The 17253-nt window shown below is 35.5% G+C and overlaps 1 protein-coding gene across 1 annotated transcript in view; it reads left to right on the forward strand.

The window, feature by feature from the left end:
• LOC138698906 (elastin-like) overlaps positions 1 to 17253 on the forward strand; it is a 74132-nt gene that overhangs the window by 27614 nt on the left and 29265 nt on the right. Inside the window, exon 3 of the mRNA XM_069825104.1 lies at positions 12737 to 12774. Coding sequence (XP_069681205.1) covers positions 12737 to 12774 — 38 coding nt within the window. The remainder of the gene's footprint in view (positions 1 to 12736; positions 12775 to 17253) is intronic.

Below are 17253 nucleotides of genomic sequence, written 5' to 3' on the forward strand. Positions count from 1 at the left end.
GTAAGCAACAAAACTGTTATTCATACTTCAGGAGAAAGGACAATAATTTCAGTGACATATTTCGTTAGGCCTTTATTTTTATTAACAGAATCTTTGATTAATCAAGGATACAAGTTTTTTCTGCTATTCAATGCAATAATTTATTGTTATAAATTAATGCTTCAAAATTACTTTTTCCACCTAAATTACACATTTAAATAATTTTGTGTTACATTCTTTTTCCGGGGGAGGTCTTTAACTTACAAATGCAGAACATTGTTTAAATAATAGATACATACAGATTACAATGACACAATTACACACAGAATGGAACAGAACCGCATTCCTCTACAAATACGTAAATATAAATCTAGTGGAAGAAGAGGAGAGTGCCGATCTATAAAAAGATGGAGAGGCCAATTTAAAAAATAATAACTTCCTGAAGATGGAAAACACCAAATGGTCTTTTCATATTTTGTTATTTAACGACGCTGTATCAACTATTAGGTTATTTAGCGTCGATGCAATTGGTGATAGCGACATAATATTTGACGAGATGAGGCCGAGGATTTGACATAGATTATCCGACATTCGCCTTACGGTTGGGAAAAATCTCTCAAAAACCTAACGAGATAATCAGCCCAAGCGGGAATCGAACCCACTCCCGAGCGCAACTCTGGACGGATCAGTAGGCAAACGCGCTGACGCCTGAGTTACGCCGGTGGCGGTTTGTTAATGATGGTGAAAAAGCATTTAGTTAATGGTGAGTTCATATGAAATAATTTGCTCGATCTTGGAATGTTAAATAGAAAATTACTCTAGGATATAAAACGGAATCAATTTGAATATTTCTGCGGAATCAATATTAATAAGGTGGGTGCTCCTGTTATGGCCATGTTCCTGATATGGCCACCCCACTATTGTGAGTTAGTTAACCAAAAAATCCGATAAATTGCAGCAGGATCCAGTGAAAGGGCATCCTGGTAGGTCACTTGATCGTTTTCCATCCAGTCAGGTTGAGCAATATCACGCCAATTACCTGTTTGCAGTTTTCATGTGACCTCTTCTTATTTTTCTCTTTTAAGTCTCCCTTGTTTTATGCATTTTTTCAAAGACTTGCTTCATAAAAACCATAGTACTCCATTCAGTTTTTAATGTTCTATTGATTGGTGTTGTTGATGGCGTATCTTTTACGAGTTGTTCATAATCAAACGATTTTCGTGAAAGCTTACCTGCTCCTGATATGGCCATATCAAATGCACCATGGCCATATCCATTTCATTTCACTTTTATTTTTTCACCTGACAAATTTACATGCCTTATAGCAGGGATTACGCAAACAGTTTGTATTTTAAGAAAAACAACTTAATTTTTTATGGAGAAACCTGTTTTGACTACACTTTTGAATTATAAAAAAGATTATTAAGTGTCATGTTTATTCATTTTACACCAAAATTATTTAATTTTAACACAACTGCGCTATCAAACTGAAAACAATCACGATTTGTAGAACATGGAACAAGGGTGGCCATATCATGTGCACGTGTTCCTGATATGGCCACTAGGTAGACTTTTGGAATTTGGGACTTTTTGTACAATTAAAGCTATTTTTATGGGGAAAGGAAATTGTTTTAAGAAAGTCCATTAGACTGAGAACGAGTAAGAATAAAGTGGTTTACATTTTTTTTTTTTTTCAAAATAGCGGCTAGAAGAATTCTCAAACCTTAGCATGGCCATATCAGGGACACCTACCTTACTAGGTTACGAGAACTTTTCGAGAGAGTCTTCCAAGAGCAGCAGAGCCTTAAAAAAAAAAAAAAGAATCGTAATTTATTTAAAGACTCTTTCAACTACAAATGTTATTTAGCGTCAAAATTAAACCTGAGTGAGAAATGGCCAACGAATTTTGACTGCAGCCCTCTCTCTGCCTTAAATAGCTATACTAGACGGAACCTACAGGTTTACAATGCTCCCAGAGGGACCCTTACTAAAGATTGTAACGTCATTTAAAATCCATCGACGGCAAAGCACAAGGCCATCGTTTTAAGACAACATAGCACAAATATTACAACAGGGGCATGTATCCAGCCAGACTGGGAGGATCACAGGGAGCCAACAATAACAGGGACAAACAACATGAAGAACGGGGGCAAGAACAACATGTAATTATAAAATATAATAACGCCACTGAATCGCATTCCTTATGCAAAGTGTTGTCCATTTATGGTTCAACTTAACACGGGGCAGCATACACAGGTGATAATTACAATATCAGTTAAATAATGTTTCAGTCCACCTTGAGTGAAACGATTACCATCCAATTACTCAATAACACTCTCCATTTTTGGTTAGAGATCAATTCAGTTCACGTGATCACAATTTCATATCGCAGTTTTTTAATACTGGCATTTTTCCGCACTCATATTTTCGACAGTTACTTCTGATTGAGGTTCTGGCTGATATGTACATCTAAGGTAGGTGTCCCTGATATGGCCATGCTAAGGTTTGAGAATTTTTCTAGCTGCCATTTTGAAAAAAAAAAAATGTAAACTACTTTTTTCTTACTCGTTCTCAGTCTAATGGACTTTCTTAAAACAATTTCCTTTCCCTATAAAATATTTTTAATTGTCCAAAAAGTCCCAAATTCCAAAAGTCTACCTAGTGGCCACATCAGGAACATGTGCACATGATATGGCCACCCTTGTTCCATGTTCTACAAATCGTGATTGTTTTCAGTTTAATAGCGCAGTTGTGCTAAAATTAAATAATTTTGGTGTAAAATGAATAAATATGACACTTAATAATCTTTTTTATAATTCAAAAGTGTAATCAAAACAGGTCTATCCATAAAAAAATTAAGTTGTTTTTCTTAAAATACAAAACTTTTGCGTAATCCCAGCTTTAAGGCATGTAAATTTGTCAGGTGAAAAAATAAAAGTGAAATGAACTTGATATGCCCATGGTGCATTTGATATGGCCATATCAGGAGCAGGTAAGCTTTCACGAAAATCGTTTGATTATGAACAACTCGTAAAAGATACGCCATCAACGACAACACCAATCAACAGAACATTAAAAACTGAACGATGGTTTTCTTGAAACAAATAATTGAAAAACATGCATAAAACAAAGGAGACTTAAAAGAGAAAAATAAGAAGAGGTCACATGAAAACTGCAAAACAGGTAATTGACGTGATATTGCTCAACCTGACTGGATGGAAAAAGATCAAGTGACATACCAGGATGTCCTTTCACTGGATGCTGCTGCAATTTAGCGGATTTTTTGGTTAACTAACTCACAATAGGGGGGTGGCCATATCAGGAACATGGCCATAACAGGAGCACCCACCTTATTATCAGACAGTACATCTCACTTGACGGTATTTTTCAGAGGAAGAACAATATTGTTTGTATGCATCTGAAGTCTGACTAGTGTACTATGTAGCTAGTCGGTGATGTGTGCGATAGAGGGGGGAAGGAACTGGCCACCTTACTCCATTATCTCCTGGTTTAGTTGCCTCATAAGTGGTATCTTGTTGTATCACTTGTGAGGTTCAGAACTGTCTTCGGACAGTTGACTGAACAACAACTACTTTCGCAATAAACTGATTACAGCTAAATTTATGCCTGGAACTTTTTTTTATAAAGTTAGACAATGCTATTATTATAGCATCAAGGTTCTTTTAATCACTAGACAGTAAATATAAGTTAGACTATGCTATTATTATTATTACATTAGAGTTCTTATAAGCAGTAGACGGCAAATTTAAATTAAAAAGATTAACTGTTTTTCAGTTTCGTAACTGTTAACACATGGTATACTCACGTGTGCCACCGAAGTATCTAAGAGAGCGAGAGCAGAACGTTTGCCTCGGATCTGGAGCTGCGTTCGCACATTGGTTCGATTCCCTCTTGGAGGTGATTACCTGGTTGGATTTATTCTGAGATTTTCCGTGATTGTAAGACGAACGTCAGGTAATCTATGGCGAATCCTCGGCTTCATTTCAGCAAATATCATCCCGCTATCACCAATTCCATCGACGCTAGAAACCTACCAGTTGATCAGCGTTATTATACCGATTAATTATAACCCATCACACATTTTCTTTATACGAAAGTATCAAATTTTCACATTTATATAAATCAAAACGCCACTCGTCCTTTATTTCAGTACGAGAGCGAGGGTTTATCATTCCTAGAAATTAGGTTCGTTCTTCGGCGTCGACAAACAATAGGAAAATAAAACTGCTCTTTCTTCTTTGTTTCGATGTTAATTCTTAATTAATTTATCTCTAATTATCTTACATAAATGATCTTGATGATTTTGACTTAGTATTACAATATTTGGAAATAACATGACAAGATATAATTACTGGCTTTTTCGTTAATTCTACCGAATTTTAGATGCGTAGTGTATCAGGTAAATTACAAAATTATGACAATTAGCAGTGTTGTCAATACAAGTTCAGGCAAGAATGAAATTTCCCTGAATTCTTATGCTATCAATGTAAAGAAATGTTTCTTTGCATTGTGAGAAGTTAAATAACCGCTAAACCAGTGGCCGTCAGCACTCGCTGAAATGGGTAAAGGGTATTCGGTGCAACATCAAATGCCTCGTCGGGGAGCAGGCAGAGAGGGATAGAACATACCCGCCAGCAGCTACGGTGCACCATAGTGCAGTCTCTTATCCGTGGATAAGAGACGTTAGCACAGTCTACTATATACAGTCGCGAAGCTTGAGGTGATTTTTTTGCAAATCTCGTGATAAAGCGCTCCAAGCGGTTAGCAAGTAGAAACAATAGACTGTCCACGGTCGACTTTGGACTGTGTCGTATTTCCATCGAGTGCTAGCTCGTTGCGTATTTCACATTGATGCTTGTGAAATGTTTGTTATTGGTTATAATGAAAATGTTAATGGCTAAAATACAATAATTGGAATAATAATATTTTACTAGAGACGTAGAAAAATTAAGTTTGTTTTAATGAAATTTACTGATCATGTTTTATTTTCAATTCTGGTGTGATTATTATTGCTTAGGCCAATTTTTTTTCAAAGGATAGGTTTTTAATTATAGCTGTTAATTTTGTTATTTTTATTTGTTGCTTTACTAGAGACGTAGAAAAAGTCTGTTTCAATAACATTTATTGCTCACGTTTTATTTCTAATTCTGGTGTGATTATTATTGCTTAACCTCATCCCACTTTGTTAACTACGTAAGCCTACACTACAAGTACCGGTACACATAAGTTACTCCATTAATTCATATTTCGATTATTATTGTTGTAAAGGGAAATGAAAATTAATATTTATTGGTTTAATAGTTAATTATCGCTATAATCTTGAATGAGTGAAGCGATTATAGTAAATTTCAGTTCGTTTTGCACAAACAAATATAACATTAACCTATTTCTTGCAGGTATCTTCGAGTTTATGGTGGAATTTAATATACTTCATTAAAATAATAAATTAACTTTATGCATTTAATATTTCAATAACGGAAGGAAGGTGTTAATATTTCCAAAAGAACACAACGAAAGTGTAACATATTTTGTCGTCTACTAGGAGAAAGATCTGCGATGATGAGGCGATAGTAGCGATCCTAGTGGTGGGCAACTACCCATGTTTGCATTTTTACTACATATTGAGCTTCGCGACTGTATATAGTAGACTGTGACGTTAGCCCGAACGTGCTGTGTGCTGATGACCGCTGCGCTGAACTCTGCATGTAAACAATTTTTCTCTGTTAAATAATGCGTATCTAAAATTCGATAGAACTAGAGGAAAAACCACTAATTTGGCAGCATTGGAACTGGAGGGTGTGTTGTACCAGTGTACGGCCTCAGCGATGTATTCTGCATTGGCAATTCTAGCACATTAGATTGAAAACTACATATTTGCAACAACTTTCCTCTATTTCCATTTTTCGTTATCTGCACGAATAACGGAGTTTTTCTACGTCGCCGGATTTTAAATCATTCTGTGTATAATTATATAGCATAGTAATACTGGGTGTCATATCACTAGTCATTAATTCCGTCGGTGTCATCATCAACACCACCTTGTCGACAAAAATAACAGAGCGTTCCGGTTAGTGAAAACGTCAATTTCTAGTCCTGAGTCACAAGACTCAGTCATTGGACTTGTGTACTCTTCTTACTGTCATCCTCTGAGGAGTTTAGTGCTGAGAGGAATGCGGTTCCGACTAGTCTAGCGCGGTACTGGAGTGGGAGGGGACAGTGACAGCGGCAGTCTGGAAGAAAGTACAATCATACTGAAAACATTCGCCCACTTTACGAGAGCAGTATGCCTATTAGTTTTCTAACGTATTTTTGGCGAGATAGAGAATTGTAGAAAATTTTATTATATATTTATTTATTTATTTATTTATTTATTTATTCTGGTGAAGTTAAGGCCATCACACCACCAGAAATACAAACACAATAAAATAAATAAAAAGAAAAATCATAATACAACTACAATAATATAAATGAAAAGAAGAATCATACTATAAAATTTAGTGATTAGTAGAATTGAATTAAATTAGTAAAGTAATCAATTTAAATACACTGTACTGCTGAACTCACTTGAGAAGTAAAACTACTTGATTTATATTTTAAGATATTACCATCAAATGATTTTCGCATGCCATTATAGGAATCTGTTTTTCACGATACCAATCACACATACAGTAGTCTAAAATTCCAATAGAATAAAACAAAAAACTTTTCCGCAGCATGTTTCCTTAAAAATGACTTGTAACAGTGAAATATTTAACATGAGTAATTCATATAATATTAACATAGCTAACATCAGGGAGACGTTTGAGCAAAAATTGGAACATTATAGTTAATATATTAATAACAAAACCATATAGACCTAGGTAAACAATATGTATATGAAATATTCACACACTACTACAAACTGAAGACTGCATATATTTGAACGATTAATACTTCCCACTCCGCTCGGCTCGGCTGGCTGTAGCAACAAAAGAATCTACCTGCAACCCTCCCCCGCACCGATGGCAAGAATACCTCAGGTCCCAGCACTAAACTCGTCGGAGGAAGACAGTACATTCATTAGCAGGCGTCTTAGTTGCCTTGATAGTTTTGCGTATGACTGTGTATTATAAAAGGCATTATAACCCTCCACAATACACAGAATATATCCAGGAACCATTCAACAACAACCGCGCACTTCCGTTCCTCCCCTTGTCAAACCTATAATTTCGAATTATATCCGCAAGACGGTTTCTTGCGTCACGCCACTCCTAAATTAATTTAGCCGTACATAGATAAGTCTCAAGCATTCACTACGGTAATAACAGTGTGTGGCCACAATAGATCCGTTAGTCCTCAAATCAAGGTCAATGTGGGGAACTCCTTTGCATTCTTTGGTTGACCAGACTTGTCGCTTCGAGAGGGAAGGAACAATTTTTTTCCATATCAAGGTCCAATAGCTGCAATGAAGAAATCGATCATTGGTAGAAAATAACAACATTGAACAACCTGTTACATTTTACAAGGATTTTTTGGTCATGCATGTCTTAGGAGATTCAACTCGGCCACCGTTTGAGATTTTATCTGCGGAGAAAGTGAGTCTGAGAGGGTTTAGACATGATTTAATGGAGCTCGATTCAGGGTCAAGTGTAGCGTAATGTAAAGATAGTGAATAACCACGGAAAAACGTCCTCTAACGAAAGAAAAGTGAAACGAATCAGTTCCCATGTTTTGTATAGCCTTAAAAAATTAGAGATAATCTCACTATAAAGAATTTCGCTTCTACTGGCAACATGTTTTCAAGTATACGATTCGATACAGAGTAATTCCAAGGACGTTCCTTCATTAGATTTTAATCTTTCGTTAAACGACATAAAAAATTAGTACTGCCTGAACATTTATTTAAGTAATTATGTGCAGTACAGAAAGTGATATTTTTACATACGAGCAGATATTTATGGACGCGGTGTCAGTCGAGTTCGAAATTATGAGTACCCGTGAGGAAATTTATGTAATATACTTCGTTCCATTATCTCTGACAGGAGATGTGAACATTGTCGGCAGAGGAGGAGAGAAGTATAATTGCTAATCAACCAGTGGCAGAATTTTCATTCCACGCTTTGGCGGTCTGAAGCGTTCTACCCCCATCCAATTTTAAGATAAGGGTTGGAGTAAGACCTCTGCCATTGGTTGAATAGCAATTATATACTTCTCTCCTCCGCTGTCGGCAATGTTTACTTCTTCTGTCAGACATTATGGGACGAAGTATAGATGCGTACAATTTATTTCAGAACATCTTTGCATAGATTGTATGGATCCTTTGTGAATTAATTTTGAAACCGAAACCAAGATATATACAGGGACATCATTTTATTTTTACTTCAATTTTTATTGTACCTGAGTTTTGGAATGTACTTCACTCCCACCCCTTCTACTAGTAAACTTCCAACCGTTCACGACACAGAGCCGAGGGCGCGTAAGCAGTACTGAGTTACTGAGTATAGTACGTTTCAGAAATATATTCGCGTTTTCCAGTGACGAAAGAGCTTTCAATATTGAATCATATTTTCGTACGGGTACTGACGTCCGTTTCCCTATGTCGCATCCCGGTTTCCCCCACCTGCTTCTGTTCGCCCCTTTGTAAAGTCTAGTAGCTGGGCTATCTTAGCTCTTTTCTGAAAACAATAATTTCTGTTAGGAATTGGACGTCTACGTAATATTATTCAAGTGTTTAAAATAACTTAAATAAAAGGGCCTCCTTAAGTAATTAAATGTTACGTGATTCCCCCCCCCCTTTCTACAACCCTGCGACAAAACCACTTGAACGGACAGTAGATAGCATTTCTGAGTGATTTTATCTTTTCGGATCGGGCAGAAGTGAAGATTGAATTTACAGTACGTAAGGTACTCTTTTATAGAGTAGGTAAAGAATTATTTCACCATGAGTTACTCGTACGAAGGACGAAACTGGTAATTGGAATTAGGTACAATAGTCTATAGTGGGATAATATGTACAAAAGAACTGAAGCCTGTATCGAAATGAACGGCCACCATTTTCTAAAATGTGTTTAAATATCCATATTATAATTATTTTTCAATTTAACTTCATTCTCTATATAGTACGCTAATGTGCTGTAACAGTACAATATATACTGCATAATTAATACTTCCGAATGGATAGCTCAATTCGTGTGTAAAACACTAAGTGTTAATACAATACTGTATTTTGATTAAACAAAAACCTAATGAAAATTATCAAACTCAAAATCGCGATATTTCCTAGTTTACATAAATGGATGAACTACTTTTCTTCCCTCCTATACCTAGTAAAGTGATTTGTATTTTACGCCAGTATCATCGAACTCCGTCGTGGAAAGGGTAGCAAACGGTGTTTCCTGTTTCAATCGTTAATAGAAAGGTATAGGCAGGTTAATATTAAAAATGTTAGTAAAAATAAAATGATGTCCCTGTATAACTATTATAACATCTTGATTTTTGTAGTCTAGGCTCATTTTTATAATATTATGGCTCTATATCAGAGGTCTCCAAAAAGCGTATCGTCATTAATGCTCTCGATGCTGCCCGCCGAACACAGTGTGCTGTAAGGCTAGAGAAGGGGAAGAGACTCATACCTCAACAGATTGAAGCGACCAGTGGGGGATCGCGGCAATGGTCTGCTTATGTTTACAAATAATATCAAAAGAATAAGAAATATCATATGTTTGTATATTATTTTGGTATACTATTAAGCTGGAGCACCGTCTGTTGCTATTGACACAAGCCATTGCAAATTCAACCTCTTCTGTTCTATGGTGCCTTTCAATGTCTGTAAAAGATCTTCTCCAGTTTTATTTTGTAATTACATCTAGAAGACATTCAGACACAGTAAAATGTTCATTAACTCCTCGGATGAAAATGACTAGGTGAGCTTTGTCATTTCTGTCTGTGCTTTCGTCCAATGCAAGTGAGCAAGCTACAAACTGGTTAATTGTGGTTTCGACTTCAGATTCAATTAAATTTACGATCTTGAAATTCCTTCTCTGAACTGTAATTGGAAAGAATTTAATTTTCTTAAACTTTGACTTTGTTCTGGACACAGTATTTTATTAACGTCCTGTATGCACGATTTTACAAATGATGCTTCTGTAAAGGGCTTCATTGATTTTCCAATATTCCAAGGTAGAACATAGCTAGGAAGAAGCTTTTCTGTTTAAGACTGAGGACACGTGTATGATTTGTGTTTGTATTTTCTTCTTTTATATTTATTAAAATATTTGTAAGCCTACGTATTTCACCTAAAATTAAACTAAAAACTATATGTTTATCATGCGGAACTGAGTGTAAACGTATTGTAATATACTGATTATTATGTATAACCAACAGTTATACAGACAGCCCCAAAATAAATTATTTTCACATGTCCAACATGCCTGTAATTGTATGATATTCTTTGTGAAGAGTCGAGTATTGTCATCGCATGTTGAATTTTAATACACGCTTAAGAATTTTCGAACAAATTAAGCATTTCACATTCTCCCCACTAACACAAAAAAATTTCTCTTTCTATTCAACCTTGAATGTACTACGTACATGATTAGAAGACATTGTGAAACGGTGGAACACTCCGAAAACACAATGATAATGGTAGTCCACCACTGCTCTTCGTTTGCGCATAAACATTGAATACAGTACAGGTGGGGATGGGTAAGGCGGAGCGCGCTCATTACGTACTGGCTTCGGTTCCGTTCAGGGGCTTACTCGCGAGTACGCTTTTGGAGACGTCTGGTCTATATAAAGCTTCCTCAAACTTCGAGATTGTCCGTAGAAGAAACATACCAGACACATGTAAATAATTAAGTTAATATACAGGATGGAAGAGGACCGATGCACCAACATTTAAAAATAACAAAACATTTATTACATTTTTCCTACGATGAAGCACCGTTAAGCAGGAAAAAATAGTTTTTGCCCAATGTTTGCAGCGCTCTATTGCGGTAATGGCCCGAGAGAAATGGCTAATTGCTATACAAGCAGATAAGTAAAAATAATCTGAACAGTTAATGTCTCGAGGCTTTTTTTTCAGAAAATTAAACAGTTTAGCCATTAAATTTAAATTGAATAATTGCGAAAATCGTTAAAATAAATCTCGCAACGTAGCGCATTGTCGCGCGTCACTGAGTACAGCAGAGGGTGGGGGGGGGGGAAGGTAAGGAGTGCACGCCGCGCTTGCTAGAGTAGCCGTGCTGTTGCCAAACGCTTCATAGAAACATAACGATTTCCTCTAAAATGATGAATGTTAGAAAAAAACTTATTTAGATTTTTAAAATCTCTCCTTATGATCTATTAACAGTTTAATTTTGGTGCAGAAATTATCATCCATTCTGTATACATTAAATACAATGTTAATTCAGTAACTTCAAATTAATAACATTGGAATATAATAAGTTAAATAATTAATGTAGATAATAACAATGGTTTTATATGTATTTGTAGGGACACTATAGTGACATTAATTATATATTTTAAAATGAATGTTTGCATGGAGAGAAAGAGAGTTCCAAAATTTTGCTAGGAATCCTAATTGTTCCTCTAGAACCAATTAGTAGGTCTACTACCTCTGTATCTTCGAGGTCATTTTTTTTCTTCATAACATGGAATGGTAGATATATAAATGCTTTGTTTTTGCTCTTGTCTATAGAGGATTCCACGTTAAGAAAAAGGCATTGGTTTTATTTGGGCCTTGTCTAATATACATTGTACAAGCTATATGGTATGTAGGCGTTTCTATGGTAACTGGTCATTTGATGGAATAGCCCCATTATGCTGAATGCTTTTTTATAACGTGAAATCCTCTATAGTTGATATCCAAAAATAGTGAATAATAGGGCCTATACATAATATGAGAATGGTTAAGGCTAGAGAAATTCCTTCCTTCTGCTACTTTAAAAGGTACAGAAGAAGCAGTGTTGCGATTGACCTCACAGGTGCATCAAGCAGATAGGTAAAAATAATCTGAACAGTTGATGTCTTGAATCTTTTTTTAGAAAATTAAACCGTTTTGCCATGAATTTAAATTGAATACTTGCGAAAATCGTTAAAATAAAATGAATAAATAAATAAGTAATCAAATTATCGTGTATCGATGGCTAAGAAGAGATAGCTCTATCTACAAAAATGGTAATTTAGTTTAACAACATTATTATTATTTAGATTAACTACATTATTCTTGCGTTCATAAAATTGGACAGTGTAGGCTATTAATATTTTGTTGTCGAACAGAAGATCTTGCAAAGCAGAAACATATATATTAAAGTCCACACCTGTGGAGTAACGGTCAGCGCGTCTGGCCGCGAAACCAGGTGGCCCGGGTTCGAATCCCGGTCGGGGAAAGTTACCTGGTTGAGGTTTTTTCCGGGGTTTTCCCTCAAACCAATACGAGCAAATGCTGGGTAACTTTCGGTGCTGGACCCCGGACTCATTTCACCGGCATTATCACCTTCATCTCATTCAGGCGCTAAATAACCTTAGATGTTGATAAAGCGTCGTAAAATAACCTACTAAAATTAAAAAAAAAATTAACGGACCAATAACACTAAGGATATTTCTTGCAACGCGTCTTTTGAACTTATTGTTCCGTTAGCGGCTAACGAAGGAATAAATGCGTCTTGCAACCCACCATTAGTCTAATAATTTGTTCATGTAGGCTATGTATAAAACACTGCGTACTTATTTGTTGTGATTATGGGTCTTTTCTTAGTGCGCCTGCATCGCTGCAACCTTGGTGAGCCAAAAGAGGTGAGCCCTCTGTGAAGAATTTTATACAGAATTGAAGTTGTGCTGTATATGTTCCGGTACAGTGACGTCCTATCTTCAGTAGTGAACATTTGAGACAGCTGTGTTATTGGCGTGTTTGAGCATCAAGGTCAAACCATACGGCAGAGCAGCACGTAGCACGAATACGCTCAATAACACAGCTGGCCTCAAATGTACACTACTGAAAATGGGACGGTAGACGGTACGGTGCCGGAACATGTATAGTGACCACAGTGAATTTTAACTATTTTAATTTTAATACGTTTTAATGCAATTCGATCATACTTATATTAAATTCTACATTTTATTATGGTTACTTCCCTGTCATAAGAACGAGATGCGCAGTCCTTACTTTGTTAGAACTTCACTGCCTTAAGCAATGGCCTTGCAGCGTGGCTATTATATGGCCATTGACTCCAGTTAATCGTGAATGTCTAGTCATGCTTCAAAACTCACTCAAACGCACATTTATTGGTTTGTCTTTACAAGCTAGCTCCGGGACGGGTCCGAACTTAAGGGGTTAGGTACAGTTTACAGCAGTAAAAGTTTTGGAAATATTCAATATTTTTTTACTCCATTACTGTACCTTGTACAATGATGAAAATTGGTATGTGTAAAACATTATCCTGCTGTTATATGAAAAAATATTTTTACGATTAAAAATATATATATATTTTTTTTTTCAAAATTCATAATGGTGGTAGTTCACTGTGCAGTGATGAAGCGTTTCCCCCATAACCCATAAAATTGTTAACTTTTTCATGTTCTCTCTCTTTTATTTTATTGCTGAAGCTCATGTTTACAATATCATGCTTTTTCAACTACATTCCTTAATAAATAATATTTTTTTTTATTTTGTGTTAGGAGAAAATATTGATATTTGACCATTTTTTAAAATGAATTAATTTTTTATCAGACAATTTATGAAAGGTAGAGAAATGATCTTGCATCATATTCTAGATATGACATGCATAAATACACACAAAAAAGTTCATCACAGAATGTTGGATAGTTTTCGGGTTATGTGGGACACGCTTCATCACTGCACAGTGAACTGAATTTGAAAAAAAAAATGTAAATATATTTATTAAATCGTAAATATAAATATATATATATATATATATATATTTTTTCATATAGCAGAAGGACAGTGTTTTACACATACTAATTTTCATTATTGTACAAGATACAGTAATGTAGGAAAAAATTATGAATATTTCCAAAATTTTATTGCTGGAAGCTGTACCTAACCCCTTAAGCACACTTTGACCCATTGTGCGCTCTATTTAATTATGTGACTGGTGGTCTGGGCGTATATTCGTGAATACGATGCTGACAGGTGGGCCATTCTGCATCAGCCCCTGATAGAGCGAAGTCCCGTTTAGCGGACGAGTAGCCTGATAAGGCTCAGGGGCCCGGAAATTCGTATTATGCCTTAAACTTCACCTCAGTCTATTTTTACTGTTGCAAATCATAGATAAAATGAGGGAAAGTTGAGAATATTGGTGGAATAATAGAGAGAAATGGGAGTACCCCGAGAAGAACTCTCTGCAAGGTCTGTCTGTCACTGCTTTTTTTCTTCATAGTCGAGTTCCACAGAAATTCAAAATCGGGACGCAGTCAAGGAGATAAACATCGATTCATTAATACATTACCGCTTCGTAAATCACTTTTTTCTGGTTGTACATGTGCCCCTTATATTTATTTTATTAGTTGTAGAAATCAATCTGATTATTGAACACCCTAAATTAGTTTTCCCAAATTTGAGACCTAACTAAATCGCTTTCTCGCATACGAAAACAGTAGGTCCATATATTCAGCTCATTTTAGCAAAATTCTTTGGATCGTTTTCAAGACAAAATTTACAAATATACAAGAATTGCTCGTTTAATAGTATATTTATGACTAGGATACGGATTTCTAGTTCCATACCTATTTTGTTTGTTACGTCCTAGAATATGTTATTCAAATATATCTACGTTTCATGTACACAGGATCTCCCTAGTAAAATTCTATAGGACTTAAAACACCTAAATGAACTATAAACTCCTATGAATGCCTAAGAGCTATGTTTGTGCCTGAAAAATGCCTTTCTGGTTTTTTACGTAGTCTATATTTAAAATAAAAATACCAGTAGGCCTGTTAAACTGCAAACAATTCCCTAAAAATACAAAAAATGCTATTTAAAATGTAAAAAAAAAATATCTTGCAGAAAAATACTTTTCTGGCAATTTCGTTCTGTATTGGTCTTGGAAGAGGAGAGAAGAAGATTTTACCTAACTTCCTGGAACCGAAGTTCGTTTGGAGAAGTCCATCCTAGCATAAAAGGCGTTGCTCACGTTATACGAGAGCTTACAAATTACTTTTCGCCTCAATGTACCCCCGGTATGAGAAATTAAACTGACCAATCAGCAATCAGTCTCTTTCACTGATAGAATTTGAGCGTTCAGTTCAGTAGCACTCATTGTCAGCACCAGTTCTTTTTACATAAATTCCACCTAAACTGGAATATTTACTTAAATTAAAATTATTAATATTTAATTCTATATAAACTCCTAAAAGTCCTAAATTGAGTTTTATAAAGTTCTAAATCTCTCTCTCTTAGCAGCTAGATATCTGTACCCTATTTATGTCATATGGAACTTTTAATTTATGGTGCAGTAGGCCTACTTCATAATTAGAAGTTTTAAATTTCTTCCAAACTTTATTTCTTTGTGGCCGTTATAGAGATATTAAAATTAAAAGCCCAATTAGGTCTATTTATAAAAACGGTCTTCAAGTTTACCGAAACTCTTCTACCAGCGACCAGGGAACTTATTTATTTCTTTCCGTAAAAGCTTTGGTTGATTTTGCGGTCATACCCACCCTTTTTTATCTTAAAATAATTCGTTGGCAATATTTCGCCTCCTGAACTTTTCTTTAGCGCTCCAAGTAGACACGAAATAGAAACCTACCCCTGATTAAGAACTCCAGGCAAATTTCGCCAACCCTATCTCACCCATGCTGACTTTTAGTAACGTCTCTACAGCTCAAAAGGACTTGACTCTTTCACTGATTTGCATAAAAAACAGACAGATCTTCCCGCTAGATGGAAAGTAGGTCAATATTCTTTCCCTACAGTCTTATATTTCAGTACCAATTTTAACTTTAACTTAGGTACCCCAAGATCAGATACTAGTAGTACGTTTGCCTGGTGATCTGAAGTTACACTCGGGCGCGGGTTAGATTCCCGCTTGGACTGACTACCTGGTTGGGGTTTTCCGAGGTTTTCCCCAACCATAAGGCGAATGTCAGATAATCTGTTGCGAATCCTCGGTCTCATCTCGCCAAATACCATCTCACTATCACCAATTTCACCGACGCTAAGTAACCCAGTAGTTGATACGCGACGTTAAATAATCGAATTAAAAATAATACTCGTATTATAAGCTTACTCTTATTGGTTGCACTAAACACTTTAAGCTTTAAAATATAGTACAATAATAATTGTTTGAAAATACATAATAAGGCCTACATAATATTAGGCCTATATGCATTGATTAACCACTTAACGGGAACTCACCTGAGACTGAAGTAAGTTTCATAGATTTGTTTTAAAACAAGAAATAAATTAAGTTTAAACATTACAAAGACATGACATGTGTTGTATTTTCGGGACAAAAAAATTCAAGTCCATCATTTAAAAAAATTCTGTGAATTAATGAGAAGTAACAAGTAAATTGGTAACCACCTAAAAATCATCACTAATTTACTAAATTGTCGTGTAAAAAATCAGTTTGAAATTAATGCACATTAAATTTTTGTGGAAAGTTTTTTTTTTTATCTCCTGTAAAATTTTCATTTTTGGACTTGACCTGTTTTTGCACCAAGGTCTTCAATTACTATTGCTACCGCTATTAGGAGTACAGAACGTAACTCGTTCTACGAGACTGCGCTGGTTGTAGGTTGAGATATTTCTTAAGTTTTCCATGACTGTAGTGTCTAAGACGAATTTCCACGTAATTCCATTTCTGAGAAAAATATCACCGCGCTATTATCATTTCTATCAAACTAACCGCGTAGTTGATAAAAATGTCGTTGGTAACTGATTGAAGAGACGAGGTGGTATATTACAATTTAAAGAATAAAAAATATCTAGATGTTATAAGAGAATTATACATGATACCCTATATGTACTTCTATTAAACTGAAGGAGAAAGTAGACTAACCTTCGTAATGTTGCAAGTTTTTCATACTTTTCATTTTTAATGGAAAAAACTTCCAATTATGCCTACATAAAAATATCTTCTTTACAACTCAGGCACCAAAAAACATGCAGTCTAATAAAATTCTAATCTTTGTTTCAACGAAAGAAAATAAATGCAGCATGTGGAACGCAATTAATTGGTCGAGGCTACAAAAGGAATTAGCGGAGTCTGTCACCGATTTAATGCGTGCGGAAACCGACATCTTACGAGAAAG

Source organism: Periplaneta americana, chromosome 4 (assembly GCF_040183065.1).
Source record: "Periplaneta americana isolate PAMFEO1 chromosome 4, P.americana_PAMFEO1_priV1, whole genome shotgun sequence".
Taxonomy (NCBI): Eukaryota; Metazoa; Arthropoda; class Insecta; order Blattodea; family Blattidae; genus Periplaneta; species Periplaneta americana.